At 58.1% G+C, this 27,996-nt stretch overlaps 11 protein-coding genes across 11 annotated transcripts; 3 read left to right on the top strand and 8 right to left on the bottom strand.

Moving 5' to 3' along the window:
• Nucleotides 1–896: 896 nt before the first annotated feature.
• On the bottom strand, nucleotides 897–1,267 carry PG997_010025 (uncharacterized protein; the record flags this gene model as incomplete). Its single annotated transcript, XM_066814340.1, has 2 exons — nucleotides 897–1,135; nucleotides 1,210–1,267. 2 exons carry the CDS (start codon nucleotides 1,265–1,267, stop codon nucleotides 897–899), a joined length of 297 nt encoding a protein of 98 aa, XP_066666302.1.
• A 4,247-nt stretch (nucleotides 1,268–5,514) lies between these two features.
• Nucleotides 5,515–6,771, bottom strand: PG997_010026 (lipoyl synthase; the record flags this gene model as incomplete). The annotated part of the gene is made up of 1 exon (XM_066814341.1): nucleotides 5,515–6,771. The coding sequence occupies one exon, from the start codon at nucleotides 6,769–6,771 to the stop codon at nucleotides 5,515–5,517; it is 1,257 nt and encodes a 418-aa protein (XP_066666303.1).
• Nucleotides 6,772–7,264: 493 nt separating this feature from the next.
• On the bottom strand, nucleotides 7,265–8,649 carry PG997_010027 (uncharacterized protein; the record flags this gene model as incomplete). Its single annotated transcript, XM_066814342.1, has 2 exons — nucleotides 7,265–7,721; nucleotides 7,757–8,649. 2 exons carry the CDS (start codon nucleotides 8,647–8,649, stop codon nucleotides 7,265–7,267), a joined length of 1,350 nt encoding a protein of 449 aa, XP_066666304.1.
• Nucleotides 8,650–9,494: 845 nt separating this feature from the next.
• On the top strand, nucleotides 9,495–10,800 carry PG997_010028 (uncharacterized protein; the record flags this gene model as incomplete). Its single annotated transcript, XM_066814343.1, has 2 exons — nucleotides 9,495–9,602; nucleotides 9,661–10,800. The coding sequence occupies 2 exons, from the start codon at nucleotides 9,495–9,497 to the stop codon at nucleotides 10,798–10,800; spliced, it is 1,248 nt and encodes a 415-aa protein (XP_066666305.1).
• Nucleotides 10,801–10,946: 146 nt separating this feature from the next.
• PG997_010029 (uncharacterized protein) lies at nucleotides 10,947–12,584 on the bottom strand (the record flags this gene model as incomplete). Its single annotated transcript, XM_066814344.1, has 4 exons — nucleotides 10,947–11,300; nucleotides 11,372–11,945; nucleotides 12,017–12,385; nucleotides 12,451–12,584. The coding sequence occupies 4 exons, from the start codon at nucleotides 12,582–12,584 to the stop codon at nucleotides 10,947–10,949; spliced, it is 1,431 nt and encodes a 476-aa protein (XP_066666306.1).
• Nucleotides 12,585–13,448: 864 nt separating this feature from the next.
• PG997_010030 (Choline transport protein) lies at nucleotides 13,449–15,095 on the bottom strand (the record flags this gene model as incomplete). Its single annotated transcript, XM_066814345.1, has 1 exon — nucleotides 13,449–15,095. One exon carries the CDS (start codon nucleotides 15,093–15,095, stop codon nucleotides 13,449–13,451), a length of 1,647 nt encoding a protein of 548 aa, XP_066666307.1.
• A 1,411-nt stretch (nucleotides 15,096–16,506) lies between these two features.
• Nucleotides 16,507–18,707, top strand: PG997_010031 (primary-amine oxidase; the record flags this gene model as incomplete). The annotated part of the gene is made up of 2 exons (XM_066814346.1): nucleotides 16,507–16,615; nucleotides 16,678–18,707. The coding sequence occupies 2 exons, from the start codon at nucleotides 16,507–16,509 to the stop codon at nucleotides 18,705–18,707; spliced, it is 2,139 nt and encodes a 712-aa protein (XP_066666308.1).
• Nucleotides 18,708–19,074: 367 nt separating this feature from the next.
• On the bottom strand, nucleotides 19,075–20,402 carry PG997_010032 (uncharacterized protein; the record flags this gene model as incomplete). Its single annotated transcript, XM_066814347.1, has 2 exons — nucleotides 19,075–19,484; nucleotides 19,649–20,402. 2 exons carry the CDS (start codon nucleotides 20,400–20,402, stop codon nucleotides 19,075–19,077), a joined length of 1,164 nt encoding a protein of 387 aa, XP_066666309.1.
• A 709-nt stretch (nucleotides 20,403–21,111) lies between these two features.
• On the bottom strand, nucleotides 21,112–22,808 carry PG997_010033 (uncharacterized protein; the record flags this gene model as incomplete). The annotated part of the gene is made up of 2 exons (XM_066814348.1): nucleotides 21,112–21,522; nucleotides 21,579–22,808. The coding sequence occupies 2 exons, from the start codon at nucleotides 22,806–22,808 to the stop codon at nucleotides 21,112–21,114; spliced, it is 1,641 nt and encodes a 546-aa protein (XP_066666310.1).
• A 1,147-nt stretch (nucleotides 22,809–23,955) lies between these two features.
• On the top strand, nucleotides 23,956–25,567 carry PG997_010034 (cytochrome P450 oxidoreductase; the record flags this gene model as incomplete). Its single annotated transcript, XM_066814349.1, has 3 exons — nucleotides 23,956–24,470; nucleotides 24,514–25,297; nucleotides 25,382–25,567. 3 exons carry the CDS (start codon nucleotides 23,956–23,958, stop codon nucleotides 25,565–25,567), a joined length of 1,485 nt encoding a protein of 494 aa, XP_066666311.1.
• Nucleotides 25,568–25,665: 98 nt separating this feature from the next.
• PG997_010035 (uncharacterized protein) lies at nucleotides 25,666–27,423 on the bottom strand (the record flags this gene model as incomplete). Its single annotated transcript, XM_066814350.1, has 5 exons — nucleotides 25,666–26,024; nucleotides 26,099–26,372; nucleotides 26,460–26,753; nucleotides 26,812–27,372; nucleotides 27,412–27,423. 5 exons carry the CDS (start codon nucleotides 27,421–27,423, stop codon nucleotides 25,666–25,668), a joined length of 1,500 nt encoding a protein of 499 aa, XP_066666312.1.
• Between the last annotated feature and the right edge of the window lie 573 nt (nucleotides 27,424–27,996).

Here is a 27,996-nt window from a genome sequence, read left to right on the forward strand (position 1 = left end):
CGGTGGATGGGCAGCTAGCCGGTTTCCTGTTTCGATACGAGAAACATTGGGATGCGTTGCAGTGATTCAGCGACGCGTGTTCGGCGCATGTCAATCAGAGGGCGGTGCAAGTAGATCACACCTCATGATCGTATTGAATCAGCTGAGGCAACACGTAGCGAAATGCAATTGATCGTGAACCGATGTAACCCGAAGGCATCGTGAAGGCAACGATGATCAAAATTCCAAGCTGCCTGGAAGAAACCGAACCTTGAACATGAACAGTATGATAACAGTCAGAAAGTGCAAGTCTCCAATAGCATCCAAGGGAATCCTGTAGTATATAGCACATCAAGTCAAGGAGAGAAAAAGCAAAGGTCACAGAATATCACATGGAACAGGAGAGTAGTTTGTTGTTTATAACAATTGTATTATTATTAACCTCCATGCTGAACGTGTTTGGAGGTGAGTCGCATATGGCATACTCTTTTTTAAAGCAATAAGTGATCAGGCCTTTCGGGGCTTACCAATCCTTATGCAGTAGGGGGCTAACTGGGAGCCTTTTGAGGGGGGGTGTTTTTGGTGCTGCTTGTTGCTGATGGCTGAAAGTAAAGGGGGCGTCAACCCGGGCCGCTTCGTTGGAAGCGTTGAAAATGCCACACGGGGACTTGTATGTCTATAGTGATAAAAATGCGTCGCAAAAGTTGTTGATGACCAGATAAAGAGGAATAGCGGAAGAGTTGAGTAATAAGCGTGCGTGCGTGTGTGAAAAGCGTTACACGACGACGTTGGGCGGACTAGCGATACACTGCGAGATGTGTATTTTTTAAAAGCAAAAGGCGTTCGAGGACTGTGATGAGAAGGTCCTCATGTCTCGGAGTCAAGAGAGAAGACTCGAGAGAGATCTAGAGATGAATCTAGAAAGTTGGGATGGAGCCGGAGCGCACGTCTCTCCTGAACAGGTGGAAGGTCTCGAGTTCCGTTTGGGAGAGGTTGCCGCGGCGGTGTCGTCGGCCTCCGGAGAGAGCCACTTGGATGGTCTGGAGCTCCTCGTTGGCGAGCAGATCCGAGTCCTGAGTCTCACAACGGTTGGCCTGGGCCTGGAGTGTGGTGACGGAGGGCGGGCTGAGGGATGATGATCCTTCGCGGGTGAAGTCTGTTAGGGGGACAGGTTGTTAGTACCGGAGTTAAGGGAGTTAAGCGGGAAGGAGGGGTGAAGTAGCGACGTACTGGTTGACACAAATTGTTGCGTCGCAATCTGCACGGGTTGGGTGGCTTGGTGATGCATGTCCCGATTAAGTGAGGGGTGTTCTGGCCGGCGGAACGAAGGTGGTCTCTTGAGAGATAGATGGGTTGGTAGGTTGTTGGTTGGTATGGGGGATGGTTTGACTGAGTCGATGTGGTCTGGAGAGAGAAGGCCAGAAAGGATCGTGAGATTTGGGCAGAGAAGGGCTGGGTTTTTGAAGGAAACGAAGTCTCCTGCCAGATGGACCAGAGGGAGCAGAGGGGGTGGTGTGTGAGCGCAAAAGCTTACCAATGGTGTGCTTGCTCCGGTCTTTTCGTCGGCTCTGCGTCGCAGTTTGAACGAGCTTTGGGAGCTTCGATCACTTTTTTTAATCTTACCCACTCAAGTTCCAGGGATGAACCGTAATCGTCTCAACCCGTCCTGGCCGGTCCAGTACATTGCGACCGTACTGTACGAGGGATTACTCAGGCCAGTGGGAAGACTGACCAGCGCCACGGCCCACGGAGTCACAGGCTCACAGGGCCCCCATAGAAAGTTCGACGACACACGAGTGACACGACACGTCACGGCGGTCCGGCGATCGATCGGATTTTCGCAGACGACCTGGCGTTGGGGGAGGCTACACCTGACCAGGCACCGCAGGTCTGAGCAGGTCGGTCCCAGTCGTCCAGCCGCCCAGTCACAACTTGCTAGGGCACTACCTAGACTTGCTAGACTGGCTAGAGGCACCTGAACTGGCGGGCTGGCGGGAAACGTGAGAAATGCTGGGCGCCGGGTACGGTACGTACTGTGCCAGAAGAATTGTGCAGCGCTGTGCAGGCCGAGTGCACAGAGTGGCAGACGAGTTGCAGCGGCGGGTGCAGAGAAAACCCAGAGCTGGTTTGACCCAGTTATCGGCGTATGACCTGCTAGTTTTTTTGTAACAAAGTGGGTTCTAACTGGGGACTTGGAACGGCCTCGAACACTCGAAACTGCAGCACAGAATCTTAATCACTGCCAGGGAAAGACAAAAAAAAAACGTGCTCCGCCATTTAGGGTGAAGCTGGCAGCTGTTGGTGCAAAGCCAAAAAATAGCGACAGAGAGGGAAAAAAACACCAGTCCGTCGAATTCTGGCTGCGACGGTGTCACTACTGTAGACAAACCGGAACTGGTCGCGCGTTTTCTTGCTTTGGACCAGACGAACTCGTGTTTTCTTGCTTCTGTTCTACCGTAAGTTGACTTTTTTGCCTTCGCGCGGTAGCTACGTTTGTGGGTAGCTCGTATTTTAGAGCAATGTTTATCTTGGTTTGGCTGCAGAGTCAATTCGCGTACCAGGGCAGACGGTCGAAAGGCAATGCGACTTGGTTTGGACCGTTTGGGTAGTCGTGCATAGAAAGAGAAAGAGAGAGAAAGCGAGGGCTGGGGGGGACGGAGGTGGGCGACTATGCGCCCTCCAGTTCAAGCAACTATCGTGAGATTCCTGCGCACGGCATGAAGGAGGGTGCTTAATCTCTCTGCCGGTACCAAAGTGGGATATTGACCTTTCGCTCCTTCTCGAACATGAGTGGCCCGTCCGAGCACCGTTTGTGGGCCGAGATACAGTATGCAAAGTATATCAAGTTGTGGGCATCGACCCTTGGCGGGCCCCCGTCCGCGGGAGACCGTGGGAGACGAGAGAGAAGAGGGAGACGAGGGAGAGCAGGCGGCCAATCACGTATTACGCCTCTTACGCGTCCTCCTCTCCATAGTCATACGATCGGCAGTACTATGTAGCATGACCCCCGATGAGGCCGATGCCTTGACAACTGCACCCCCGACAGCCCCGACTGCTCCAACCGCACATCCCAAAGGATAGGCGCCACGATATCTTTCTTTTCTGCTTCTAAGGGTCCACCCCCATATAATCTGCACTGCACACACACAAAAACGCACTAGACACACATGCAGCCGGCTGCAGTAGTCAGGTCAGGTCAGGTCACCGCCCGCCCGCCAGCCGCCGCCGCTCCCCCATAACAGTGTACACACTACGGCAATTGTACTGTCGACGGTGCGACTGATCTCGTTTCCGAACTGCGATCCGAACGATACTAGTGACGCACATAATCGGTTCCCTGTAGTATTCTTGTTGGACACACAATTTTCGGGACAGTTGAATTAGACAATTCGACAATTTGGACGTGTGCTTTTAGTGAGCCGGCTGCTGAGTAGTGCGCGGCCGGAGATAGCTCTATCGGCAATCTATTGGATTGGCAAGCCCATCTCTCTAGACTCTCCCAGCTGCAGCAGCAGGTAGCGTAGCTGGTACCTAACGCTAATCTAGGGCAGCTGCAACCTGGTTTGGGACTAACCATTTTCCCGAACGAGGATCCTCCACTCACACACCTTGGCACAAGGGCAGCCCACTCCCACTCCGGGGACGCTGCAGCTGCATATCCGTCTGGGAATCCCGCCTTGATCATCCCACGAACCTTGACCACCTGCCAATGTAACCCTGACTCTGTTTTTGTGTGCGCGCGCGACCTGCACGAAGCTGCAACAGCTCAACTTGGCAAATGGGGTTTGCAGGTTGGCACTTCACTTGGCACTTGGCACTTGGCACTTGGCACGCGCTGCGACTGCGCACCTGGCCAATACGACTTCACACTTGGCACTTGGCACTTGGCGCTCTATGCCCTCCACTGCCCGCATTGCAAGCAACAGCATGCATTGGCGAGGCGAAGTATTGGTAACGCGCGGAGACGGGTTTCGTTTCTGCCTCTCGTTGGCTCTCCTCAAGGCCTTGCATAATGGGCCAACTGGCTGGCGGCAGGCATTGGGGGCCTTGCATATGGACGCTTGAAGTTGCATGGGGTTCCAGTTCCTTTTTACCCCTCTCTCCGCTCCAGGTACGACGTTGAGAACGTGTCTATCAGATATTCTCCATAGCCCGTTCCTGCCCTAACAGTTTATCTCCACGCTGCATCAATGAAAATCCCTTGATCCCATGCAGGCAAAGAAAAATAGTGAGGGGACGTGGGAGACAAGGCGACAAGGCAACAACAAGGCAAGCGAGAGAACCAGAACCACTCTTGCTGGCACGCCAGGCATTGGAATGGGATGACTCCGAAACCCCGTTGCCGCGTCGGCTGCGACCTTCAAACGAAACTCGGCCAGTATTTTTAGAAAGTGTATTTTCATCCTGTCCTTCCACCTTCCCCGCCCCGAGTTTCCAACGGCAAGGCGGTAAAACACGAAGGGCAGCCTCGACAGGAAAAGGGGAGGAAATGCGAAACCGTCTCCCCGAGGCTTTGCCCTCGTTTCGTCCCGTTGGTTCGCCTGGGAACCGACGGAGATAGAAGTTTCCACGTTTGGGTTTACTTGGTCATGGCGTTTTTTGGCCTTGATCTGTTTTGGTCTCATGCTCTGGTTCGCTCGCTCGCTCGCTCTCGCTGTGGCATGCACACCGAACTCCCTCACCTTGAATCGGCGCGAAGAAGGGAAAAGTGAGGCCTGCAGCTGCAGTGCCTGGCCCCAATCATACGATACTCGCGGCGAAATAATCAGCCAAAACATGCAACACACGCCGATTCGCCCGAACCGGGCAGGAGCACCAGGTCACGGGAATTGCGATTCTGCGAATAAAACCGAGTGGGCTATTTGCTGCTAGGCTCCTTTGCGATAGGGGGCCGAGGGGGATCGTGAGATTTCGCGCATTCACCCCTCGCGAGTAAATCGGCTTGCGAGTCAATCCCCAGATCTGCAAAAGGTACGCGATTCATGTTGCTTTTCCCTGGGCACTAGTGGTAGGCGCAGTTTGTCAACCCGCATTTCTTATCACACGCGTCGTTTGTTCATTTCCGGCTGCTGTCTTCCGCATTTTACTTTATTGGTTTCCTATTACGGCAGTTGCGTCTCTACGATACGCTGTGCAAATACCACTATTCCCGCAGCCGGAGACCTCCGGCCATCGGGACCCTTGTTGAGAGGGATTTCCCCCTCCAAATCGCACAAGCTAAAATATCTATCGGAGCTCTTTTACCCCGTGCCGGTCCATACATACGCCGTCCGATGCAGCCAGCCCCGGTTCCGATGAAATGTCTATGTAATGAACGTACAATGTTGAAAGCCAAATCAGGCGGTCTAGACTCTGCAGATCCTACCTAACTAGTCGATGTTCTTCTTCAAGATGCTTGCTTCGTAAGCACCTGTCGAGTCAAGTGCCAGGCGTCGTCATGCCAGCACTTTCCGGTGATGGTCTAGTTTTACCAGCAGTGTTGATGATGGTCTTGGTCATGGCAAGAATGGCGGTGGGTGACAATGCGGGTTGGGATTATCCGTCCAGAGCGACAGCGTCCCCAAGCTTGCTGTCCAGCGACACCGTCGCCCCCTTGTCACCCGCGCGCTTCCGCAGCACGTTCTCGATGAAGGCCTCGCCGGCCTTGTAGCTGCTGCGGACGAGCGGGCCGCTGGCGACGTAGAGGAAGCCCATGTCGAGGGCGCGCTGGCGCCACATCTCGAACTCGTCGGGCGTGACGTACTTCTCGACCTGGAGGTGGCGCTTCGTGGGGCGCATGTACTGGCCGAACGTCACCACGTCCACCCCGACCTTGCGCAGCTCCCGCAGCGTGTCCATGAGCTCTTGTTCCTGCTCGCCCAGCCCCAGCATGATGCTCGTCTTGGTCACGATGCCCTCGGCGCCCCGCACCTGCTTGACGTGCTCCAGCACCTTCAGACTCTGCCGGAACGTCGCCCGGCGGTCGCGGACGTAGGGCGTCAGGCCCTCGACCGTCTCGACGTTGTGCGCGTACACATCCAGGCCGCTCTCGGCCACGATCTTGACCATGTCCAGGTCGCCCATGAAGTCGCCCGTCAGGGCCTCCACCAGTAGACTCGGCTTCTTGGCCTTGATCTTGCGGATCGTCTCGGCGAAGTGGCGGGCGCCGCCGTCGGCCAGGTCGTCACGGTCGACGCTGGTGAGCACGACGTAGCCGAGCCCCCAGCGCGCGAGGGCCTCGGCCGTGTGCTCGGGCTCGTGCGGGTCCAGGGGCGGGGGCTTCCGGTTCGTCTTGACGCTGCAGAAGCGGCAGCCGCGCGTGCAGGTGTCGCCCATGAGCATGATGGTCGCCGTCGCCTCGTTCTTGTTGTCGCCGCCCCAGCAGTCCGAGATGTTGGGGCAGCGGGCCTCCTCGCAGACCGTGTGCAGGCCCAGCCCGCGCAGGTCCGACTTGATCTTCTTGAAGTTCTTGTTGCCCGCGGGGATCGGCGTCTTCAGCCACTCGGGCAGGCGCGTGATGGTGCGCCGGTTCGAGGCGGGACCGACCTCGGCGGTGCGGAGGGTGTAGGCTTCGGCGGGCGGGAGCGGGGCTGAGGAGGAGGCGGATGAGGCATCGCCGCCGATGAAGTCGTCGAGCGAGGCGACGGTCTTGTCTTTGAAATATGTCGGTCGGCGGGTGGCGGGGGCCTGTGATGTGCTGGTGTTGGGCGAGACGGCCGAGTCGGTTGGGACGGTGGCGTAGGTTCGGGCAGCGCAGAAGGCTCGCTGCAGAGGCGCCCGCAGGCGGTGCAGGGTTGCTGGAGTCGACGCCATCGCTGTGTCGTCGGGTACTGTATGCGTATCGTGCTTTCGCGACACGGAGATTGATTGCGCAATCAACCTTCCCTGGCGAGGTGTTTGAAACTTGCTGGGGGTGAGAGATAACGGATGGATGACCAAATTCAACGGAATTGGGGATGCGGCTATTGGATCCAAAATTTCGAGATTGTCCGCCCCAGCTCAAGCTCGGGTGGAGCCGGAAATCCCCGGCTTCGCAGATTCCCTAAGTAACCTTACCTGCTAACTTTACTTTATTAGCTAATCACAGCCCTTCAAGCGAACAATGGATGACGGGAGATGACCCCTACTTTTGCCTCGCTCACGCCGTTGGCCTTTTGCTGATCTGGTCAGTGCAAGCTTACGAGAGGTCATGTGTACTCTAATTATCTGGGTCGATTGATTGATTATTCGTAATGCACATATGTACATGAAACTGATCTATATGCATAACATAAAGTTGTACATGTTGATACGTCTCCACGTAAACTCAGGCCTTGAACGTCCTAAAGAAATTGCGCTCCTCCCGTGCCTGCCGTTCCTGCCACAGCTTGTACGGGCTCTCGTCGGTTTGCAGGTACCAGCCCACGGTAGCGTGCAGCTGGTTGGCGTTGTTGATGCTCCGGATCCCGTACCACCAGTCGTCGGGGATCAGCAGGACCTCGCCCGGCCGCAGCGACGCGTCCATCCGTTCCGGAATCGTTTCTTCGAAGCCTGCGGTCCATATGCTCTTCTGCAGGGCCTTGACCGGCCGGGAGCTCAGGCGGACGACCGAATCCTTGCGCGCCGCGCGTACATGAGCGTGGCTTTCCAAACCCTGGCCCCCGAGCGACTTCAGTTTGGGCGGCACCAGCAGCACGCGGCTGTAGCCCGCGAGCTGTCCTACCACCGTGATGTCTGTAGAACGGCGGAGGTCCGACCGGAGCGGCCTGATGCCGAAGCGGATACTGCACGAGGAGGCGTCGTACTTGAGTCCACTGACCTCCCGGACTTTCGGGGGTAAGGAAAGTCTTCTGTCAGGTGAGCCTCCAGTTCTATCAAGCCCGCCAGTCGGGAGATAGCTTCACTGTGGCGGCCTTCTACCCCCATCTCATGGTTGTACTGGAGTATTTCTCGGACGAATGCGAGCGGCGCATCAAAGGGCTCCCAGATGAGGGAGGAGTCCTTGGCCGACTTCAATAGGCGGTCGACTGTGCCGTCGAGGTTGTGGCTACTCGACCGACCAGTCTTGACCAGCCAGTGCAGGAACTTTTCCAGCTTTACTTCCGACTTCGGATCCTCCAGTTCCTCGTTTGCTATGTTGGTCCGTTTGATTTTGAACTTGACGCCGAGACTGTCGAACAGCTGGCCCATGGCGCTGCGGTTGTCTGTGTCTCCCTTCCGGAGCGCATCCGCAATGATGGAGTCTCGCAGTACGGCAAAACTCGGCTTGTTTTCCTTGGGCTTCGTCCCGGAAAGGGGAGTGCGACTGGTGAACTCGCCGGCGGGGTTGGATTCGGGATGCTGAAACCAATTCTGGGATTCCAGGAAACCCGGCATGTGCCGGACAATCAGAGGGCTCTTGCGCTTCACCTTGTCGGCCCATAGCTTGGTGAACTTGTAGTCGGTGATTCTTAGGCTGTCAACAGGGAGAAGTCGCGGGACCTCGCGCTGTTTCCCATCTCGCCCTGGCGCCTTTCGCGGAAATTGAATCCGTCGCACGAACGGCTCAGGATCCTGCCTCTGCTTTTTCGGGCTCACGAGCGAGCTCTCAGAGGGGTCCACGAAGCTCAAATAGTGAAGGGCCCGAAATTTCGCACCCAAATCGCCGGCGCCCCATGATGCGGCGGCTCTTTTGGCACCACTCGCCGAAGTCGCGGCCAGTTTTGGCGCCATATGACTTGAAGACAGCACCACAAGTTGATCAACGCTCAAAATGCCCCGACGTACGCTGATGACGGATCGACCGAATGATCATGGTTATTTCCAGGTATAGTTGAGAATCATGTCACATGACTCGACGTTCCAATGGGCTGTCCTTGTTGAGATTGCGACTGCGATCTATGAATGCTATCGTCTTGGAAGGAAATCTCAAAATCAGGGTCGCGAATTGGGGCACGGACCACCTCGAACTCGCCCTTTCAATTATGGGCGGCTTCGGGGCAGCTCCAAAGCATTATTTTAGTGGACGATCAACTGAGCATTGAAACCATCCCTCATTGCCACCCCATTGATTGCACTTCAACAGATTGAACTGAAGCTATTCCCGACCTCAAGAGAAATGAAAGTTATCCACCGGCAAACTTCACGGGACTCGCATTATCCAAAGAACAACTATCACGGCAGTCCAGGCCCCTTATCTTCTGCAAGATGACTGCTACCCACATCTTCATTGGACGTAGCCGACAGGCGACCTGCAAACCTAAAGCCTCACCGGGACCTGCGGAAGTCCGCTGCATGGGTAGAGATAAGGACTGGGCTTGGTCACCCTGACTGCCATCGCCCGTCATGTCTTGCTTATCCAGAACCCTTGCATAGAGGGCTGACAGACTCGGTCGTCATTGGCGAGGACACTCAATAGTACGATGCAGATTGCCTTTAGCAATGTGAAGACTCCGATTCTCAACGGCAAACGATGTTCAGGCCTTCCACTGCCATAGAATATATCTGAGGCACTGTGTATATATTTACGGTATAGACCTTCTCGTCAACTTAGATTTCCGGGTTCTACAGGCATCAAGATGCGCTTCGTCCGTCAATCCGCGCTGGCGGTCGCTTATCTCTGCGTCGCAGCGGTGGCCGCCATCAGCAATGGAAAAATCAAGCCCAAAGTTATGATCATTACATTCGTAAGTTTATCATCTATAGTCAACATGTTCCGGCTCTAAAGCTGACACCGCCCAATAGTTCAATTCAGAAGGTGAGATCTACCTAACCAAGTCCAACACCACGGGCGCGCTGGACTTCCGGGCCACGCCGCACCGCGTCCCCTACGCGAGCCCCGAGTTCCCCTACCTGCGCTGCACCGCCGACGGCGCCGCCTGCCTCATGACCACCGGCGAGGCCGAGATCCAGGCCGCCGCGACCACCATGGCGCTCCTGGCCGACCCGGCCCTGGACCTGCGCGAGACCTACTGGGTCCTGACCGGCATCGGCGGCGGCGCGCCGGACCGGGTCTCGCTCGGCGCCGTCACGCTCGCCCGCTTCACGGTGCAAGTCGGCATGTCGTACGAGATGGACGCGCGCGAGATGCCCCCGGGCTTCGACGCGGGCTACGTGCCGCAGGGCACCGAGTCGCCCGACGCCGTTTGGGGCTCCGTGTACAACTCCGAGGTCTTCGAGGTCAACGCGGCGCTGCGCGATACGCTCACGGCCATGATCGATCCCGCGCGCGTCGCTGACAGCGCTGCCGCCGCCGCTTATAGAGCGAACTATGCGGAAGTCCCCGCGTTTGCGCCCGGCGCCGCGCCGCCTGCTGTTCACCACTGCGACTCCGTGACGTCGGACACGTGGTTCACGGGCGCGCTGCTGGCCGAGACGCACGCGCGCCGCGTCGACCTCTGGACCAACGGGACGGGTGTGTACTGCACGACGGCGCAGGAGGACGGCGCCGTGCTCGGGGCCCTGGTGCGCGGCGCGCTCGAGTCGCGCGTCGACTTCGCCCGCGTCGCCATCGTGCGCACCGTGTCGGACTTCGACCGCCCCTATCCGGGGCAATCCGTCATGGATAACCTGGTCAATGGGACCGTGGGGTATCCCATCGCCATCGAGAACGTCTGGGTCGCGGGTGACTCGATCGCCCGCGGCATCATCGGCGGCTGGAACGCGACCTTCAAGGCTGGCGTGCCGGCTACGAACTACGTCGGTGACGTGTGGGGGGTCCCTTGGTGGCACCCCGGACTTCGGGCCTGGTCGCGTGAGCGGCGGAGAGCCTGTGGTGCTTCCGGGGGCAAAGGAACAGCAGCAAACGGCCAAGTTGGCCAAGCGCAACACGCGCCGGAGCAGATTTCAGAAATGAAGCGCGTGTTAACATATGTACGTAGTTAGGCAAGCCGCCCTGTCGGGAGAGCTGTGATATAAGACTAGTGTATATAATTTTTGACCAAGTTCAATTGAAAGAAAACACGCTCTATCTAGCCCCGCGAAAGTTTACCCCTGAATGACAAAGTACCACAACTCACTGCCATCAGCGCTCAAAGCTTAGACTTCATATTGACATGAATGGCCTTGACGTTGGAATAAGCCTCCAGCCCTGCCTCGCCCAGCTCCCGCCCGATCCCGCTCTGCTTGACGCCTCCAAAGGGGATGCGCCAATCGCAGTCGTTGCTCGAGTTGATCCACACCATGCCCGACTCGACGGCGCGCGCGACGCGATGCGCACGCGTCAGGTTGGTCGTGAAGACGGCGCTGCCCAGCCCGTACTGCGTCCCGTTGGCGAGCTCCACGGCCTCCTCCTCGGTCCGGAACGGCATGATGGCCACGAACGGCCCGAACACCTCTTCCTGGAAGATGCGCATCCCCGGCGTCACGTCGGTGAACACGGTCGGCTGCACGAAGAAGCCCCGGTCCCCGACGCGCCCCCGCCGGCCTCGAGCGTCGCGCCCTCCGCCCGGCCCACGTCGATGTACTGCAGGATCCGCTCGTGCTGCGCCCGCGTGACCTGCGGCCCCTGGTACGTCGCCTCGTCGAACGGATCCCCCACGCGCGAGACCTCGCGGATCTGCTGCTTGAACGCGTCGACGAACCGCCGGTACACGCCCTCCTGCACCAGGATCCGCGACGTCGCGGTGCAGATCTGGCCCTGGTTCGACATGATGCCGAGATGGGCCCACTCGACGGCGTTGTCCAGCTCGGCGTCGTCGAAGACGATCAAGGGGCTCTTGCCGCCCGTCTCGAGCGTCAGGTTCTTGAGCGTGCCCGCCGCCATACGCATGATCTCGCGCGCCGTCGCCGTCGAGCCCGTGAAGGCGATCTTGTCCACGTCCGGGTGCGAGGCCAGGGCCGCGCCGGCTTCGGACCCGCGGCCGTTGATGATGTTGACCACGCCGGGGGGAAAGCCGGCTTCGGCGATGAGGTTGACGAAGTACAGGATCGAGAGCGGGGTCTGCTCGGCGGGCTTCAGGACGACGGTGTTGCCGCAGGCTAGGGCGGGGCCGAGCTTCCAGGCGGCCATGGATAGGGGGTAGTTCCATCTAAGAGATGCAATTAGTGACTGGTGTTTTGTAGCAGGGTTGACTGCGTGACGCAAGAATAAAACACTTACGGGATAATCTGCCCGCAGACACCAACCGGCTCCCGCACCGTGTAAGCGAACTTGTCCGGACTCAGTTCCATCACCTGTCCGAAGACCTTGTCGGAGAACCCAGCGTAGTATCTGAGCGTACCCGTGACCTCGGCCATGTCCTCGTTGAGGGCAACCGTGTAGGGCTTGCCGTTGTCCCAGGTCTCGATGGTCGCCAGAGTCTCCCGGTGCTCGTCCACGAGATCGGCCAGGCGGTAGAGCAGCCGGCCCCTGTCCGAGCTTTGAAGGCTCTTCCAAGCCGGCGCCTTGAGCGCCGCGCGCGCGGCCGCTACGGCCTTGTCGATGTCGGACTTGGATCCCGACTGCACGGACACGATGTGCTTCTCCGTTCTTGGGGTTTGGGTCAGCAAGGGACGAGGATAGCGTGCACGTGGCCAAGGGGGATGTTGACTTACGCGGGGTCGGTAGATGCGAGGGTTACCCCGCCGTCTGACTTCACCCATTGGCCGTTGATGTAGAGCCCAGTTGGCTGAGTGTACGATCTGCCATTGGGGGCTGTAAGCTGTACCGAAAGACCATCTACCGCCATCTTGTTGAGTTGAGCAACCTCACTCTTTTTGATGTGTTTATTTCTTTCAACTCCAATTTAACACGGGTTCAGTTCGCCCGGCAGAGACCAAGGACTAGCAATTGACTTACGCCGGTGTCTCTTGGCGTGTCTGTCTGTTGACATATTCAGGACGTGGCCTTCGGGGTGAGTCTTCTGGTATCGCGAGGACAACGACCGAGATACCGGAGCCGGGCCAATCAACATCCACAACAGGGGTGTTGATAAAAAGGTAAAATCATGCGCTTGGACATGCTGCATTGGGGTCACCGGACGGCCAAGAGTTATCAACCCCCTTGGCGAGATCGGCAATGCATGCGGGGAACTGATAGGCAGGGGGTGCTGGAAAGCGAGGCGGAGCCATCTTGCATTAGCCCGTGTTTATCTGTACCGTATGCTTGGTACTGTACGCCACGGTTGTCCGGGGGAGAGATAGCTATTACCCAATGGAAATAAATAAATTTGCTTGGGGGTGCCCCGGACCTATTGCGTACGGGATGAAGAAGACCTCGGAAGAGGCCAATGTCGGATGTGTCCTAATTAGCTAGCGAGTATACACGCATCGTACATACATACGTTATTTGCAACATCTAACATTCCTCACTTCGGTTTTATGAAAGCCCCCGCCGATATAACCTAGTCACTGCGTGCATGTATCGTCCTCGAAGCCACAAGAAGGCGGCAATTATGAGCTCACAGGCGGTACAGCCAGTCTGCCTCTGTATTTGCCATTAACTTACATAAAACCTAATACCAAAAACACCTCCAATGCTAAGTCCGTCAAAAGATGTATAATACAAGATAACTTTTGGGTGAAGTCCACACAATGAATACCTATGTCCCTTTTTACATCTCTGTCTTGCGCTTCGGACCTATTCCGCTGCTGGAGCTCATCGAGCCCTGGATAGGCCTCAGTCCGGGCGACCGGCCTTCAATGTCCACCACGGTGGCCTGGAAGTACGTGTGCCGGCCCTTGAGGAACCAGAAGCTCAGGGCGACGCACATCATGATGCCGAACACGGCGATGGCGTAGTTCATGTCGCTCGGGGCGGGGTGGGGCGAGCTCGGGAAGAAGAAGAAGACGGTGGTGATGCCGCAGTAGACGATGGAGACCCAGTTGGTCCAGGGCCCGACGCGGCCGAGCCGGAAGGGCCCCGCGGGCAGCTGGTCGCGGCCCACGCACAGGAGCGTCAGGATGGGCATGGCGTACGAGATGGTGAGGGCGATGGTGCTGACGCTCAAAATGGCCTCGAGCACCGTGTTGGCGAAGATGTAGAGCACGCCGATCAGGCCGATGACGATGCCCTGCGCCCAGGTCGCGCGCGCCGGCACCTTCCACGTCTCGTCGACCTTGGACAGGTAGCGGCTCCACGGCAGCCCCCCGTCGCGGGCGAAGCTCCACGTGAGCCGCGAGGCCGAGGTCACGATGCTGGTGCCCTGGCCGAACCCGTTGAAGATGAAGAGGGCGAGCAGCACGCAGGCGGCGTCGAGGCCCGTCGACGCCCAGAGCAGGTCGATGAAGGGCAGGCTGCTCATGGGGCTCAGGATGTCCTCGAGGGACTGGACGGAGAACAGGCAAACGACGCAGAAGATGAAACCGGTGACGGCGCCGCTGACCACGGACAGCCACATGGCTTTGGGCACGTTGACGCGCGGGTTCGGGATCTCCTCGGTCATGTGGATGGCCGAGTCGTAGGCCGTGAGACCGTACGCGGCCTGGACGAGGCCGATGAACCAGACGACGCCGTCGCTCCAGCCCGTCTGGTTGACCCACGACCCGAAGACGAAGGAGGGCGACTGGAAGTGCAGCTCTGGCTTTATGCCGACCGAGATGAGCAAGGCGAGCGACACGACGAAAAAGAGGCCAGCGAACGTGATGCCAACCACGTTATTGAAGAGCGGTAATACCTTGTCGTGTCGGCACGAAACCAGGTTGATCACGGTCATGGCCAAGGTGAGGCCGAGGTAGACCACGAATTGCACCCAGCCTAGGCTCCCGCCCTCCCAGTCGGGGTCGAACATGAGCTTCATGCTCAGCATGAAGTTGGTCATGAAGGCGATCTGGGAGGCGGACAGGGCCCACCAGCCGAAGGTGTTGATCCAGGCGCACATGTAGCTCATGAAGCGGCCGGCCGGCGTGGGCCAGAGGCGGGAGATCCAGTAGGCCTGGCCGAGGGTGGTGGGCATGGCGCTGCAGAGCTCGCCGAGGGAGAGGGCGACGGCGACGTTGCAGGCGAGGACCAGGACCAGGCCCCAGAGGATCGAGACGGGCCCGCCGTTGGACAGGCCGCTGGCGAGGTTCTGGGCCATGGTGGCCCAGGTGCCGAGCACGCTGAAGGTCAGGGCCAGCATGCTCCACAGGCTGAACTTCCGAGTCAGGGCCTGCTCGTGGCCCAGGTCGGCGAGATCCTGGCCATCTTGGTCGAAGGATGGGTCGGCTGGCCGGCTGCGGTGGTGGGTCCTGGCGTGGTCGTTGGGGATGTCGGTGTCCATCACGGGAAGCTCGTTTCTGGAGTCGGCAGATCCACAGCCGGGAGTAATGGGTGTATCCTTGCGGGCGAGGTAGTGGTGACGAAGAAACAAGAAACCCTTCTGCGAGGACCTATGACAGGAAACGTGACTCTTTTAACGTGTCGCGTGCCTAGATTTTCGAGGGTGCCACTGATCCGAAAGAAGTCTTTCTAGCGAACAGCGGGGGCCCCCGATAAGGTGTCTACGGGACACACCGAAAAGGCAGGACGATTATCCATTTTAGCCAAGGAAATGTCTCATCGGCTACAATTCCCAGTCTCGATGCTGGCGGTTCAGCAATGGTGTCGCGTGACACTGTGACTTCGGTCAGCAAGCGCCTCCAAATATTTTCCCCGGACTGTGATTTTTCATCTAAACTCGTTCTAGGGTGGAAGAGGGGCTCAACCCGGCGGATCAGATAAGAAAAATGCGACTGCGACGTGGTAGGTGGGACCTCGATTTCGGGCTCTGCTGCTGGGCTCTGACTGGGCTCTGCTGTAGGCTGGGTTCTGACTGGGGCTCGGCTGGGCTCTGACTGGGGCTCTTATCACGGCAATTCGGCTCCATGGTGCTGTGCAAGACTGCATAGGAGTGCAGAAGAGTTGCATAGAAGTGCATGGGGGCTGCAAGCCACTGCATACCACTGCACGCGTTACATGCGCCGCATGCGTTATCTGAAGTATGTTGGTCATACAGGGGACTAATATGCGCCGCATGAGTATATCGCTCCGAGTTGCTTAGCATTCCGTCTGATCTTATCTTGGAGTATACCCGCCAGTACAGTGTATAATGCCGGACTATACACACTGTATTTTGGCCATATCCAATGACGCACACAGATTTAAGTGGGCGGCTGCGGAAGAGGATCCCTGACTCGAGACCCGCAACTAGCTACTAAGATGTATTTACTCCGTATTAGTACCCCGTCTTGGATATATCCCTGGCTCCGGGCGCCGGATGCTCTGGGCACCGACGCGGCCAGAACCCAGCCACCACCACCAGCGTTGGGCTGCAGTTTTGACTCTGGAGGAACCCGGCAGGAGATCGACTGCTGACCCGGCCTAGACTCGGGCAAGTCCAGCGGCACGGTTCTTCGGTAAATCCAAGCGATTTGCCTTAACCCCGACACTCTGGTCCTTGGAACCAACCGAACTTAGCGCCGTACGAGACGACTAACAGCTGTTCCACTATAAATCCGATTCCAGCCATTGCTCTCTCCTTATTCTGAGAACCTCTTCAGCTCCTTACAGCTTCCCGCAAACGAGACTATACCTACTCTAACCACCACCGCTTCACCAGAAGCCACTGGCTAGCAGCCCCGAGGACTGAACGGTCCGAGAATCGCAACCCCGTGCTCCGCACTCAAGACGTATGGCACATTCACGCCGCCAAAATGACGCCCGACACCTCAACCATTCCCGGTTACATAATCTATCGGGACGATGCCAATGGTTCCTCTCAAAACGAAATCGTAATCCCAAAGCCACCTCCTCACCCACTGGGTATGTAGTTACCCCCTCTCAATGACCAACGGAGGCAAAGAACAAGACTAACAGGCCTATAGATCAGCTCACGGTTGAGGAAATCACGGTGGCAGCACAGCTGATCCGCAAGCATGCTCATCCCCAGACCGTCAAGTTCAACTGCATCACGCTCCGAGAGCCGCGCAAGGATGCGTACCAAGCCTTCCAGGCCGGCAGCGGCTCGCGCCCGAAACGCCAGGCCTTCGCCATCGTCATCGAGCGCGGGAGCGGGCAAGTGTCCGAGGTCCTGGTCGACCTGGCCCGGGGCGCGGTCGAGGCCCGGAAGAGCGTGACCGACGTGGGCCCGATGCTGACGCTCGAGGACCTCGACATCTGCGAGCGCGTGGCCCGGGCCGACCCGCAGGTGGCGCAGGCGTGCCGCGAGATCGGCATCGCCGACATGTCGCGCGTCTTCTTCGACGGCTGGGCCATCGGCCACGACGACCGCTGGGGCTTCGAGCGCCGCCTGCAGCAGGGGCTGGCCTACTACCGCACCGCCGCCCTCGACAACCAGTACGCCCACCCGCTCGACTTCACCGTCATCATCGACACCGAGCGCGAGGAGGTCCTGGCCGTCGACGTCCGCCGCGTCAACGGCGAGCGCGTCCCGCCCCCGCTTGAGGAGCACAACTACCTGCCCCAGTACGTCGGCGACAAGTACGACCAGCACCGCCTCAAGCCCATTGACATCGTCCAGTCGCAGGGCGTCTCCTTCCAGATGCGCGGCAACGAGCTGTCCTGGGCGGGGTACAAGATGCACATCGGCTTCAACTACCGCGAGGGAATCGTGCTCTCCGATGTGCGCATGCACGACATGCACGAGCAGAAGGAGCGTTCGCTCTTCAACCGCATTAGCATCGTGGAGATGGTGGTGCCGTACGGCAACCCTACTGCTCCCCACCAGAAGAAGCACGCATTTGACGTGGGCGAGTACGGGACTGGGTTGATGACCAACAGTCTCAAGCTCGGCTGCGACTGCAAGGGCGCAATCCATTACCTGGATGCTGTCATGTCCATCTCGGATGGCTCCCCAGCCGTCCTGAAGAACGCCGTGTGCATCCACGAAGAGGACAACGGCCTGCTGTATAAACACACCGACTACCGAGACGGCACCGTGATTTCGGCCCGGGACCGGCGCCTCATCATCTCGCAGATCATCACGGCGGCCAACTACGAGTACGGCTTCTACCACAGCTTCAGCCTCGACGGCACGTACAAGCTCGAGGTCAAGCTGACGGGCATGCTCAACACCTACTGCCTGCACCCGTCGGAGACGGCGGCGCCGTACGGCACCGAGGTGGCGCGCGGCCTCGACGCCCACAACCACCAGCACATCTTCTCGCTGCGCGTGGACCCGGCTCTCGACGGCCCGCGCAACAGCGTCCTCGAGTGCGACGCCCTGCCCTCCGAGCACGCCGTCGGGTCGCGCGAGAACCCGTTCGGCAACGGCTTCTACAGCCGGGCGACCCTGCTGCAGGACGCTCGCGAAGGCATGCGCGACTACAAGTACGAGACGAGCCGGTCCTGGTCCATCGTGAACCCGCACCGGCTCAACCCGTCCTCGCACAAGCCCGTCGGCTACAAGATCCTCAACAACAACAGCCCGGCCCTGCTGGCGCAGCCGGGCAGCGTCGTCCACGCCCGCGCCGCCTTCGCCCGCCACGCGCTCTGGGTCCTGCCCTACCGCGACGACGAGCTGTTCCCCGCGGGCGACTACGTCTGCCAGAGCACCGGGATGCCGGGCCACGTCGATAACCCGACCATCGAGGACTGGGCCGCGCGCGGCGGGTCGATCGCGGATGCGGATATTGTGTGCTACGTCCAGTTCGGGCTCACGCACTTCCCCCGCACCGAGGATTTCCCCGTCATGCCCGCCGAGCCGGTGAGCGTGATGCTGCGGGCCTCTAACTTCTTTGTCAAGAATCCGGCGTTGTGGGTTCCGCCTACGGCCTTCTTCAAGGACACGACGTCTCGGGATGCTTTCCCGGCTTCGGGTGCTGCTGCGAAGAACGGCGGTGCTTCGTCCGGGGCTTCTTGCTGTTCCAGCGGTTCTATCTCCAGCAAGCTCTGAGCGTAACAGCCATTGTTGAAACATACTTGTAGAAATATGCGAGTTATAGGAAGACCTCACTTTGCGATTGTTCTTTTGGACTAATGGTGGATGCTGTGGTTAAAGATTTGATAGCGACGTCAATTTTTGCGAAAAGATATTTTCACTCCTTATTAGCTATAGAATCATAGATTCTTAAATCAACGTCATTGATCTACATACTGTCTCAACACTGTCACACGTTGTCACATATCTGAACCCAAGTCTTAATGTTATTATGTTTTCACCTCTTCATTTCGTAACTTATTATTTGGCCTAGACTAAACCAAAGCTGAAAGCGCGCAAGATCTACCCGATACCTCCTATTTCATGCTGCCGGTCTAAGCCTCTAGCGACGGAGCCTGCGCATCATCATGGCCTCGCCGCGGGCCCAGAGGTTGGCCGACTTGCCCTCGGCGCACTTGGTGCCGCCGGGCATCTGCTCGAGCGCGGTCCACTTGCCCGAGGCGCAGCGCTGGTACGCGCTGCCGCCGATGCAGTTGAAGATGCCCTCCTCGGTGCAGGCGCCGGTCTCGCCGCCGGACGGAGGCGGAGAAGAGCTGCTGCCACTACCACCAGAGGAGCCGGTGGCGGCAGGAGAAGGAGTCTCGGCGGCTGGTGGTGCGGAAGAAGAGGCGGCGGAGGCGATGCTGGTCATGAAGCCCGAGGGGGTCACGCCGGCGGGGGGCGCTTGGCTGGATGCGGCGGCGGCGGAGCTGGCGGGCGCGGACGCGGAGCCTCCAGAGCCAGAGCCCGAACCTCCAGAGCCGGAGCCGCCACTGCTATCCTCACCGTGATATTGGCCATCGTTTCCACCGCTGCCAGAGCTACCACCACCGCTGCCACTGCCACTAGAAGAGGAACCGCCGCCGGAAGATCCGCCAGAGGAAGAGCCGCCCCCTTCGGTCGAGCTTCCCCCTTACCGCCGGGTGAGCAATCGCCACTGACCTGAGCGTAATCGGTCTTCGTTCCCGGGCGGATGACGTTGGGGCCCGGGTCCGGGAATTTGGGGTCGGAGTTGAGTTTGGTGACGCATTTGTTAATGCCCTCGAGGTTGGCGACGAAGAGGTCCGGCAGGTCGCCGGCGCGGGCGAAGAGCTCCGTGCCCGCGAGAGTCTCGTTGTTGTGGCGTTCGTGTTCGTATCCACCGTCGTCATCGCGCTTCTTCTTGCCGCCCGTGACCGTCAGCGCGGCGCAGTTCATGTAGAACTCGGGCTGGCCCGCCAGCTTGGAGATCCAGCTCCACTGGAAGACGTAGTCGCCCGGCGCGACGGCGTCGGGGATCGACCACTCGTACGTGCTGGCATCGACGCCGTCCTTGGACGGGCAGCCGCCCTCGATCGACAGGATGACCTGCCAGTGGGAGCTGGCCGTGGGCACGAGGTCCTTGGTGACGGCGAGCTGGCAGGAGCCGCCGCCGTGGACGGCGTTGCCCGTGAACGAGAGCTCCTGCTTCTCGCCGACCGCGACCGTCGTCACCTTCTCGCGCTTGAAGAAGGTCGCGGGGTCGCCCTTGACCTTGCACGGGTAGTCCTTGGTCGTCAGGGGGCTGTTGTCGAGGCCCGCGCCGCCGAACGGCGGGGGGTTCTTCATGATCATGTGGGCGAGGGTGGCGTGGGGGGTGCCGAGCAGCGCCAGCGCGGCTGCGACGAGGGTTTTGGATGTTGCTGTGTACATGTTTGTGTTTTGTCGCGGTTGTATATGCCGAAGACAAGTTTGGGTTTGGTGAGTGTTGGTATGTGCTTTATGGAAAGGGAGGGACGGTCCAACAACCCGATGCCAAGGAGCAAGGGTGCCCATTTATAGAGAAGTTCAAGTCAACGAGGTCATTTTGTTTTCTTTAAGACAGTCATAGATACTGAATGACATTGTTCTTGAGTCTTCCATTGTCTACAGAGAAAGACAAACCGCCATCTTTGATCTGAACTATGAGGCTGCCTATAATATCAGACAAACAGAAATAAAGAGAAATGGGTCACACTAATCGATCTACCATTATCTATAGTGACCATCAAAGCGTGGGTTGGCCAACAAAGAACGCGCTGTGTACTATTCCATCTTCGATAGAAACCACTGTGGGATTCGTTTATGTTACAAAGATCAACACTCATGACTCTTTATCCAGGCGTCCAAGGAACAAGTGAATGGCTCCTCAAAGACGGATAGGGCCAAAAATTTCTGTCCACTGTAAATCACATCACAGCTAGCACAAGTCACTCAGATCACCAAACTGTCTCCAAGCTTTGCCGAGATTCTACTTATTGACAATATTGAAGAATGACTATTATTTGGAACGCGATGAAAGCCTCAGAGCAAGATTAAATACCATGCTGATACATACTTATTAGCCTCGTATTATGAATTATATGTTGTGTATACCCATTCACTATGTCCAAAGCTTCTTCTGGAAGTACTCAAACTGCCCCTTCTGGAAATCATCCCCCTGAGCATAAGCCAGCGCCGTAACATTCGCATCAAACGCCAAATTCTGCGCCTCCTCCAGCCCGTACGCGGGCCATGCCACCTCATCATGCCCCGGCGTCTCGTGCCGGTTCGGATCGAGCGTCGTGACGAAGCTAACCCACATCCGCGACATGAGGTCGGCGAGCTCGAAGTAGGCCTCCGGCTTGCCCCCGAACGGGTTCACGGCGACGGCGGTGTCGTACCCGAGCCCCGCGGTGTTGTCGAAGACGTACGCGACCTCCTGGAAGTGCGTCGAGCCCTCGACCGGCTTGATGCCCGTCGACAGCACGTTGAACGCGTACGAGTACGTCGGCAGGCCCGCGGCGGCCCACGCCTGCGCCCAGACGCGCCGGGGCGCTTGGTACCCCGGTCGCCCGCGAAGGCCGCGACGCGCTTCCACATGGCGCCGTAGCTGGCCAGCTCGCCCTCGGGCCGGCCCTCGAATGTCGCGGGGATGCCGGCCGCGGGGTCGTCCGGGTACAGGGCGGACAGCTCCGCGATGGTCTCGTTGCTCGCGCCGGCGGAGGAGCGCAGGTAGGCCTCCCACTGCGCCGTCGTGTTGATGCCCTTCTGGCCAAAGGAGGTGCCCTCGTCGAAGTTGGTGCCGATGAGGAGGGGCACGTGGACGAACTTGCCGTCGCGGACCAGCTGCCAGCGAGGGGCCTGGATGAAGTCGCCGTCGATGGTGGGGCTCGAAAACGTCGGGGAGGTGGTGCTGTTGAGGATGTTGCTCAAGTCCCAGGTGGGGACATTTCGAAGGCACTGAAGGGTGTCGGCGGCGCTGGCGCAGTTCGTCTTGTTGACGAGGGTGTTGTAGTAGTTTTGCCAGGTGAGTGCGCCCGTGTCCACCTCGCCGAAGTCGGTCTCGTAGCCGGTGCCGCTCTGCATGATGGCTGCGCGGTAGAGTCCCTCGTCGCGTCCGCCAAACGCGACCAGCTGGGCTGCGACACTGCGTGCTCCGGCGCTCTCGCCCCAGATGGTGACCTGCTTGGGGTCGCCTCCGAAGGCAGCAATGTTGTCGCGCACCCACTGTATGGCGAGGTGCTGGTCGCGGAAGCCCAGGTTGCCGGCGCCGGCCGCCTTGATCTCGTCGCTGAAGAGGAAGCCCCAGGCGTGCAGGCGGTAGTTCATGCTGACCGCAACCATCGGCTTGCCCATCTTGATGGACTGGTCGACGATGCGGGAGAGATTGTAGCGCGGGTCACTGGAGCCGCCATTCGTGAGGCCGCCGCCGTGGATCCAGAGCGCAACGGGCAGCTTGGTATCATCGTTCCCGACGCCATGAGGGCGGACTACGTTGATGGTCAAGCAGTCCTCCGAGACGTAGTTGCCCAGAACCCAGGTGTCGCTGCCGTAACCAAAGCATTGCGGCGAGTACTCCGTCGCGTTGCGCAAACCTTCCCAACTCTCATTGAGTGGCTGAGGGGCGCGGAACCGGAGATCGTCAGTAGGCGGCTGGGCATATGGCATCCCTAGGAAGTTGTCCTGGCTGTAAGTGGGATTGAGGACGCCATAGTACGAGCCATTCTGAACTGTCGCGATGGGTGTTGAGTCGTATGCAGGGAGAGCCCATGCTAAGCCCGCCAAGACGGAAATACGGATCAAGCTGAGCCCCGGCATGTTTCGATATTGACTGGCGGTGACGTGACGGAGAACGAGTCCTTGGTCGGCGAGTCCAGTTGTCCTCGGACTGTTTACCGATGGGGGATGAGGCCTTTATATCTCGACACCGCTCCGGCGAGGCGTATCCATCACCATCGTACCAGCAGGCACCGGCATCGTGTGCCTTGCCCTCCCCCCTCAAATCTCCTCATGGTCATATGGTCATTGCCGAAGTGCCATGGGTCCGTATCGGCCCTTTTCGCAAAAAACCTGGCAGGTCGGCGGACGAGCCCGGAGCGCAAACATGTTTGCGGGGAAGTTCAATGTCGGGGGCCTTGGGGGGCTGTTGGGGCCCCAGAGAATCCCCACCCAACTCCCGGCAGGGTGGTTAAGAAATTGGTAGCGCCCAGGGCCTCGTGCCGTAGCGGGCTTAGCGAGGTTACAGTGAGCTCGGGTGCCATGATTCAGCGAACCCATCGGCAATTACAGTGCCTGAATCACAGCGCCATCGATTGCTAATAGCGTCGGGAATTCTCCGACACGTGGTTCGTGGGATCTTGAAAGGAAGCGGGATTGCAACTTGGATTCATTCTAGAAAAAATTGAGCCATGAAGCGATATGCAGGTCAGTCAATATTGGGTGGTATTATTCAATACATAGCCGCAGAACCCATGTACTTGCCTGCATGCACGCGGTTGGAGTGCTGCCGCAGGGCTTGGAGGTGACCACTAACCAGCACAGAAAATATCCAGTGGAGGTCGCGCAAGCCATTCTCTGCAGTGCCTCGGCATATTTCCCGCCAGTGACTGTTCTGTCATGGTACTTCCGGAATATATCCGTGAACATGTAAATAGAATTGGCGATGGTTTTGTAAGAAAGACTGAAGTCTTCGGCTCTTTATTTTTGTCCTTGACCAGTGCTTAGAATGAGGCACATTTGCTGTAAGGAGTCCTCCGCCAGTGTTTGCTCCAACCCCGCATCTTTGAACTGCCGGCCAACAACCAACGGCAGACTGATCACCTCCGAGTCCAATTGGCACCATCCCACAATGATCAGAAACAAATGCCTCCGGTAGCATTGGAATTATCCTACAGATATCGGCTGCAGCATATGGTCAATTTACAACATAACCCTCTGATCTTCGTGGCCGGGATACTGTGACATAATGCCATTGCTATTGTACATTGCGACTCTCTCTGTTCTTTTATTGATTCTTTTCCTGCGGGGCTTTCTGAAAACGATAACGTCCAAAACCCGCTCGGTTCCGGGTCCCCGGATCGCTCGGTTCACACGACTCTGGTACTTCAAGAGGGTCTGGAACGGCTCCTGGCACAGCGACAACATCGCGCTGCACCAGAAGTATGGCCCCATCGTCCGCGTCGCGCCCGGCTGGTTCTCGCTGTCTGTGCCGGATAAGGACGTGTACGGCATCGCCTCCCGCTTCCCGAAGAGCGACTGGTACCAGGGCTGGAAGCACCCGGACCCTGAGCGCTGGGCCCTGTTCCCGGACCAGGATATCCGGCGCCATGCCGAGACGCGACGGCGGTTCCAGTCGCTCTACAGCATGAGCGCGCTGCTCTCGTACGAGCCGTACGTCGACAACTGCATCGACATCTTCCTGGAGCGCATGGCTGAGTTTGCACGCTCGGGCGAAACTGTCGACATGGTGCACTGGTTCCAGTGCTTCGCGTTTGACGTCCTGGGGGATATGACTTACTCCCAGCGCTTCGGCTTCCTGGACCGGGGGTGAGGATATCGCCGGCACCTTGCGGGCACTGCATAACTCCATGTCGTACTCGACACTAGTCGGTATCTATCCTTGGCTACATCCATACTTGTACCCATTGCTGGAAAAGGTCCCCAGCAGTGGCGCAGCGGGCCGGACCTATCTCATGGGGTTTGTCGGGAAGAGGATCGCGGCCCGGAATGAGGCAAGAGGCAAGCTTTCCCAGAGCGGCGCTAAAATACCTACCACCGCAGACAGCAGTGCACCGCGAGACTTCCTGGATAAGCTGATGGATACTCATGACGAACACCCGGAGAAAGTGACACCCCACCACATTTTCATGATGGGCTTGAGCAACATCATCGCCGGTTCCGACACCACCGCCATCTCACTCTCCAGTATTCTATGGCACCTAACCACGACGCCGAAAGCCATGGCGAAGCTAAGAAAAGAGATCGAATCGCAGCCAAGAACACAGGGCCGAATCACGTTCAAGACGGCCAACACCAGCATGCCGTATCTTCAAGCGGTTATCAAGGAGGCGTTACGACTACACCCCGCCCCGGGCCTGCCGCTGTGGAGAGTCGTTCCCGAAGGTGGTGCCACCATTTCCAATCAGTATTTCGAGGCTGGATCCGTGGTCGGGATCAACTTGTGGGTGGCTCACTACGACAAGAGCGTATACGGAGATGATGCCGACTTGTTCCGCCCCGAGCGGTGGATCGAGGCGGAAAAGGGGGGCCCGGAGCGTTTACAGCAGATGGAGGCTAATTATATGCCTGTAAGTAAACATTCATTGTCTCACAGCACTCAGAACCGGCGCAGACATCTGGTAGGAAATTGCCACTAACGCTTCGTATTGCAGTTTGGGTTGGGGTCTAGGACTTGCATTGGCCGTCACATCTCGACATTGGAGATGTACAAACTTATCCCCGAGCTCGTTTCCAGATATGACTTCGAGCCGGCTATGCCTCGCTCAGATTGGAAGTCAAAGAATTATTGGTTTGTCAAGCCTGAGAGGCTCGCGATAAGGGTTTCCCCTACAACATGAGTTCATAGCAGTCTAACATCTAATATTTTATCACATTCTTTCTACGCATGACTTGTAAACCCGATCACTCCACAAGATATATCGCCTCTGAACCCATTTCAAGCCTTATCTTGTGACCCTTTATCCTGATTGACAATGTCGCTCGACGACCCAGCATGCGCCGGCGCCCGCCCCATGACCGTCTGGGGGTGCACACTTAACCCCTGCGCCTGATGGAACAGTCCCCAGTCGCCTATTTGCTCATCGAAAAATTGATCCATATCGAGACCATTCTCTTCCGCCTCCTCCGATATGCGCAGGTGCAAGCCGGGGATGTACTTCATGATGAGCAGCAGCGCGCACGATACCATGAAGGAGTACGCGGAGATGGCGGTGATCTCGGCGAACTGGCGTCCGACCTGGATCCCCTCTCCATTAATGGCACCCTTGGCCAATGTAACTCCATCCAGGGATGAAACTGTACGGGCTTTGTTAGCATCAATGTCACTCCTCCCGCACTTATACTTCGCGTGACGAAGGAAGCCAACTTACTCGATTGGTCCGCAAAGATACCCGTCAAAAATGCGCCCACCATGCCACCGACACCGTGCAACTTGAAGACGTCCATTCCCTCATCGATGTGCAGCCACTCGTTGATGTCCTCGATAAGGCAGCAGACCATGCCGGTGATGAGGCCGATGACGGCGGCGAGCCAGAGACTCACGTAACCTGCAGCGGGCGTGATGCCGACAAGGCCCGCGATGGCGCCCTCGCACGCGCCCACGACACTGAAGCGGCGCTTGTGCTTGAAGTAGTCTACGAGGACCTATTGAACCACAATATGACATTAGCCTCGACCCCTTGCATATAAAAAGCTGAGATAAACACTGATAATATGCAGGGTCACACATACCCAGCCAAGCACCCCCATACACGCCGCGGTGTTGGTATTGAAGACCGCAACCATGGAGCGGATGGAGGCGTTGAGCGCGGATCCTCCGTTGAACCCAAACCACCCGAACCAGATCAGGACCGTGCCCAGGAAGACCAGGGTCGTGTTGTGCGGCTTGCCGTGGCTCTGGCCCTCCGGGTTCCTCCTGCGCTTGCCGAGGATGAGGGCGTAGGCTAGCGCCGACCAGCCCGAGGCGATGTGGACAGGACCGCCGCCGGCGAAGTCGAGGGAAGGCAGCTGGAGCGACATCGTCAGCTGTGTACTTTCACGTCTGTCTGGCAATAGTCTGATGGGCTGGGTTGCTTTGACTCACCTTGTACAACCATCCCTTCGAGTTCCAGGTCCAGCAGGCGATGGGGCAGTAGACGACAGTAGCCCACCAAAACCCGAAAACGAGCGAGGGAATAATGCGACCGCGCTCGAACGCACCACCGACAACGATCTGCACGGTGCAAGCGCAGAACAGCAGCTGGTAAAAGCAAAACACGATCTCCGGGATGGCCGGGTTCCCCGGCGACGGGGCCGCCATGACGTTGCGCAGCCCAAAGTTGGCCAAGTCGCCGATGAAGGGCCCCGCGGTGCGGCTGTAGGCCAACGAGTAGCCCCAGAACATCCACTGGAAGGCGACGACGGCGCCGACCATGAAGGACTGGAACAGCAGCGAGAGCGCCGACGTGCGCCGCGCCAGGCCGCCGTAGAGCAGGCCGATGCCGGGCAGGATGGGCCAGACGACGAAGGCGCAGACGATGAGGTAGGTGTAGTTCCACTCGAGACCGGCGTACTGGGCGTTGACGTCGACCTCGAGCGGGTTGCCGCCCGTGGGCATGGACTCGTTGAAACTAGGCTTTTCGGGGGTGACGCCGCAGGTTAGATTCTTATCCCACGCATTCATCAGATGATGAGTTCAACTTACAGGGCTAGCCATGGTGTTGTCTACAACTCGGAACGTATTCGGGGGACTGCTCCGAGGGGTTGCAAAACGGATGGAAGAAGAACCGGTTAACCTATCCACCACTCACCACGGTGAATCGGCGAGTGATCAACAGTTTTAAGTCACGTTCTATGTGAGCGCGCGGTTAAAGTCTTGAATGATGCATGATGGGTATTGACGCGAGCTGGTGACGACAGCTTAGCAAGCATGTCCGAGATCCGTGGTAGTAATTGCTGGATCCTTATCAGTGCCAAGAAGCGCCTGTCCAAGGCCCTGAAACATATCCTTATACCCGATATCAAACAACAGAATTGTTGATATTGGCAGAGGTTATCCGGTCTGATACGGCCGAGAGATAACCAAAATGGCGCTAAACGTTAAGGGGCAAAATTACCCGCCAAACCCCCGAAGCGATCTTCAGCCCCAGCATTTCTTATCTCTTGGCACTGCGGGAGATAGAGCTGATTCTCAAGTGCGACACTTTGAGTTATCGCACTGCATCATTACTGTGAGGCTGCATCATCCTGCATTCCTGTGAAGCCACTCAGGTAGGATACCATTATGTCG

The sequence above is a fragment of the Apiospora hydei genome, assembly GCF_038363865.1.
Source record: "Apiospora hydei strain CBS 114990 chromosome Unknown utg000007l_segment0_segment0, whole genome shotgun sequence".
In the NCBI taxonomy this organism is placed as follows: Eukaryota; Fungi; Ascomycota; class Sordariomycetes; order Amphisphaeriales; family Apiosporaceae; genus Apiospora; species Apiospora hydei.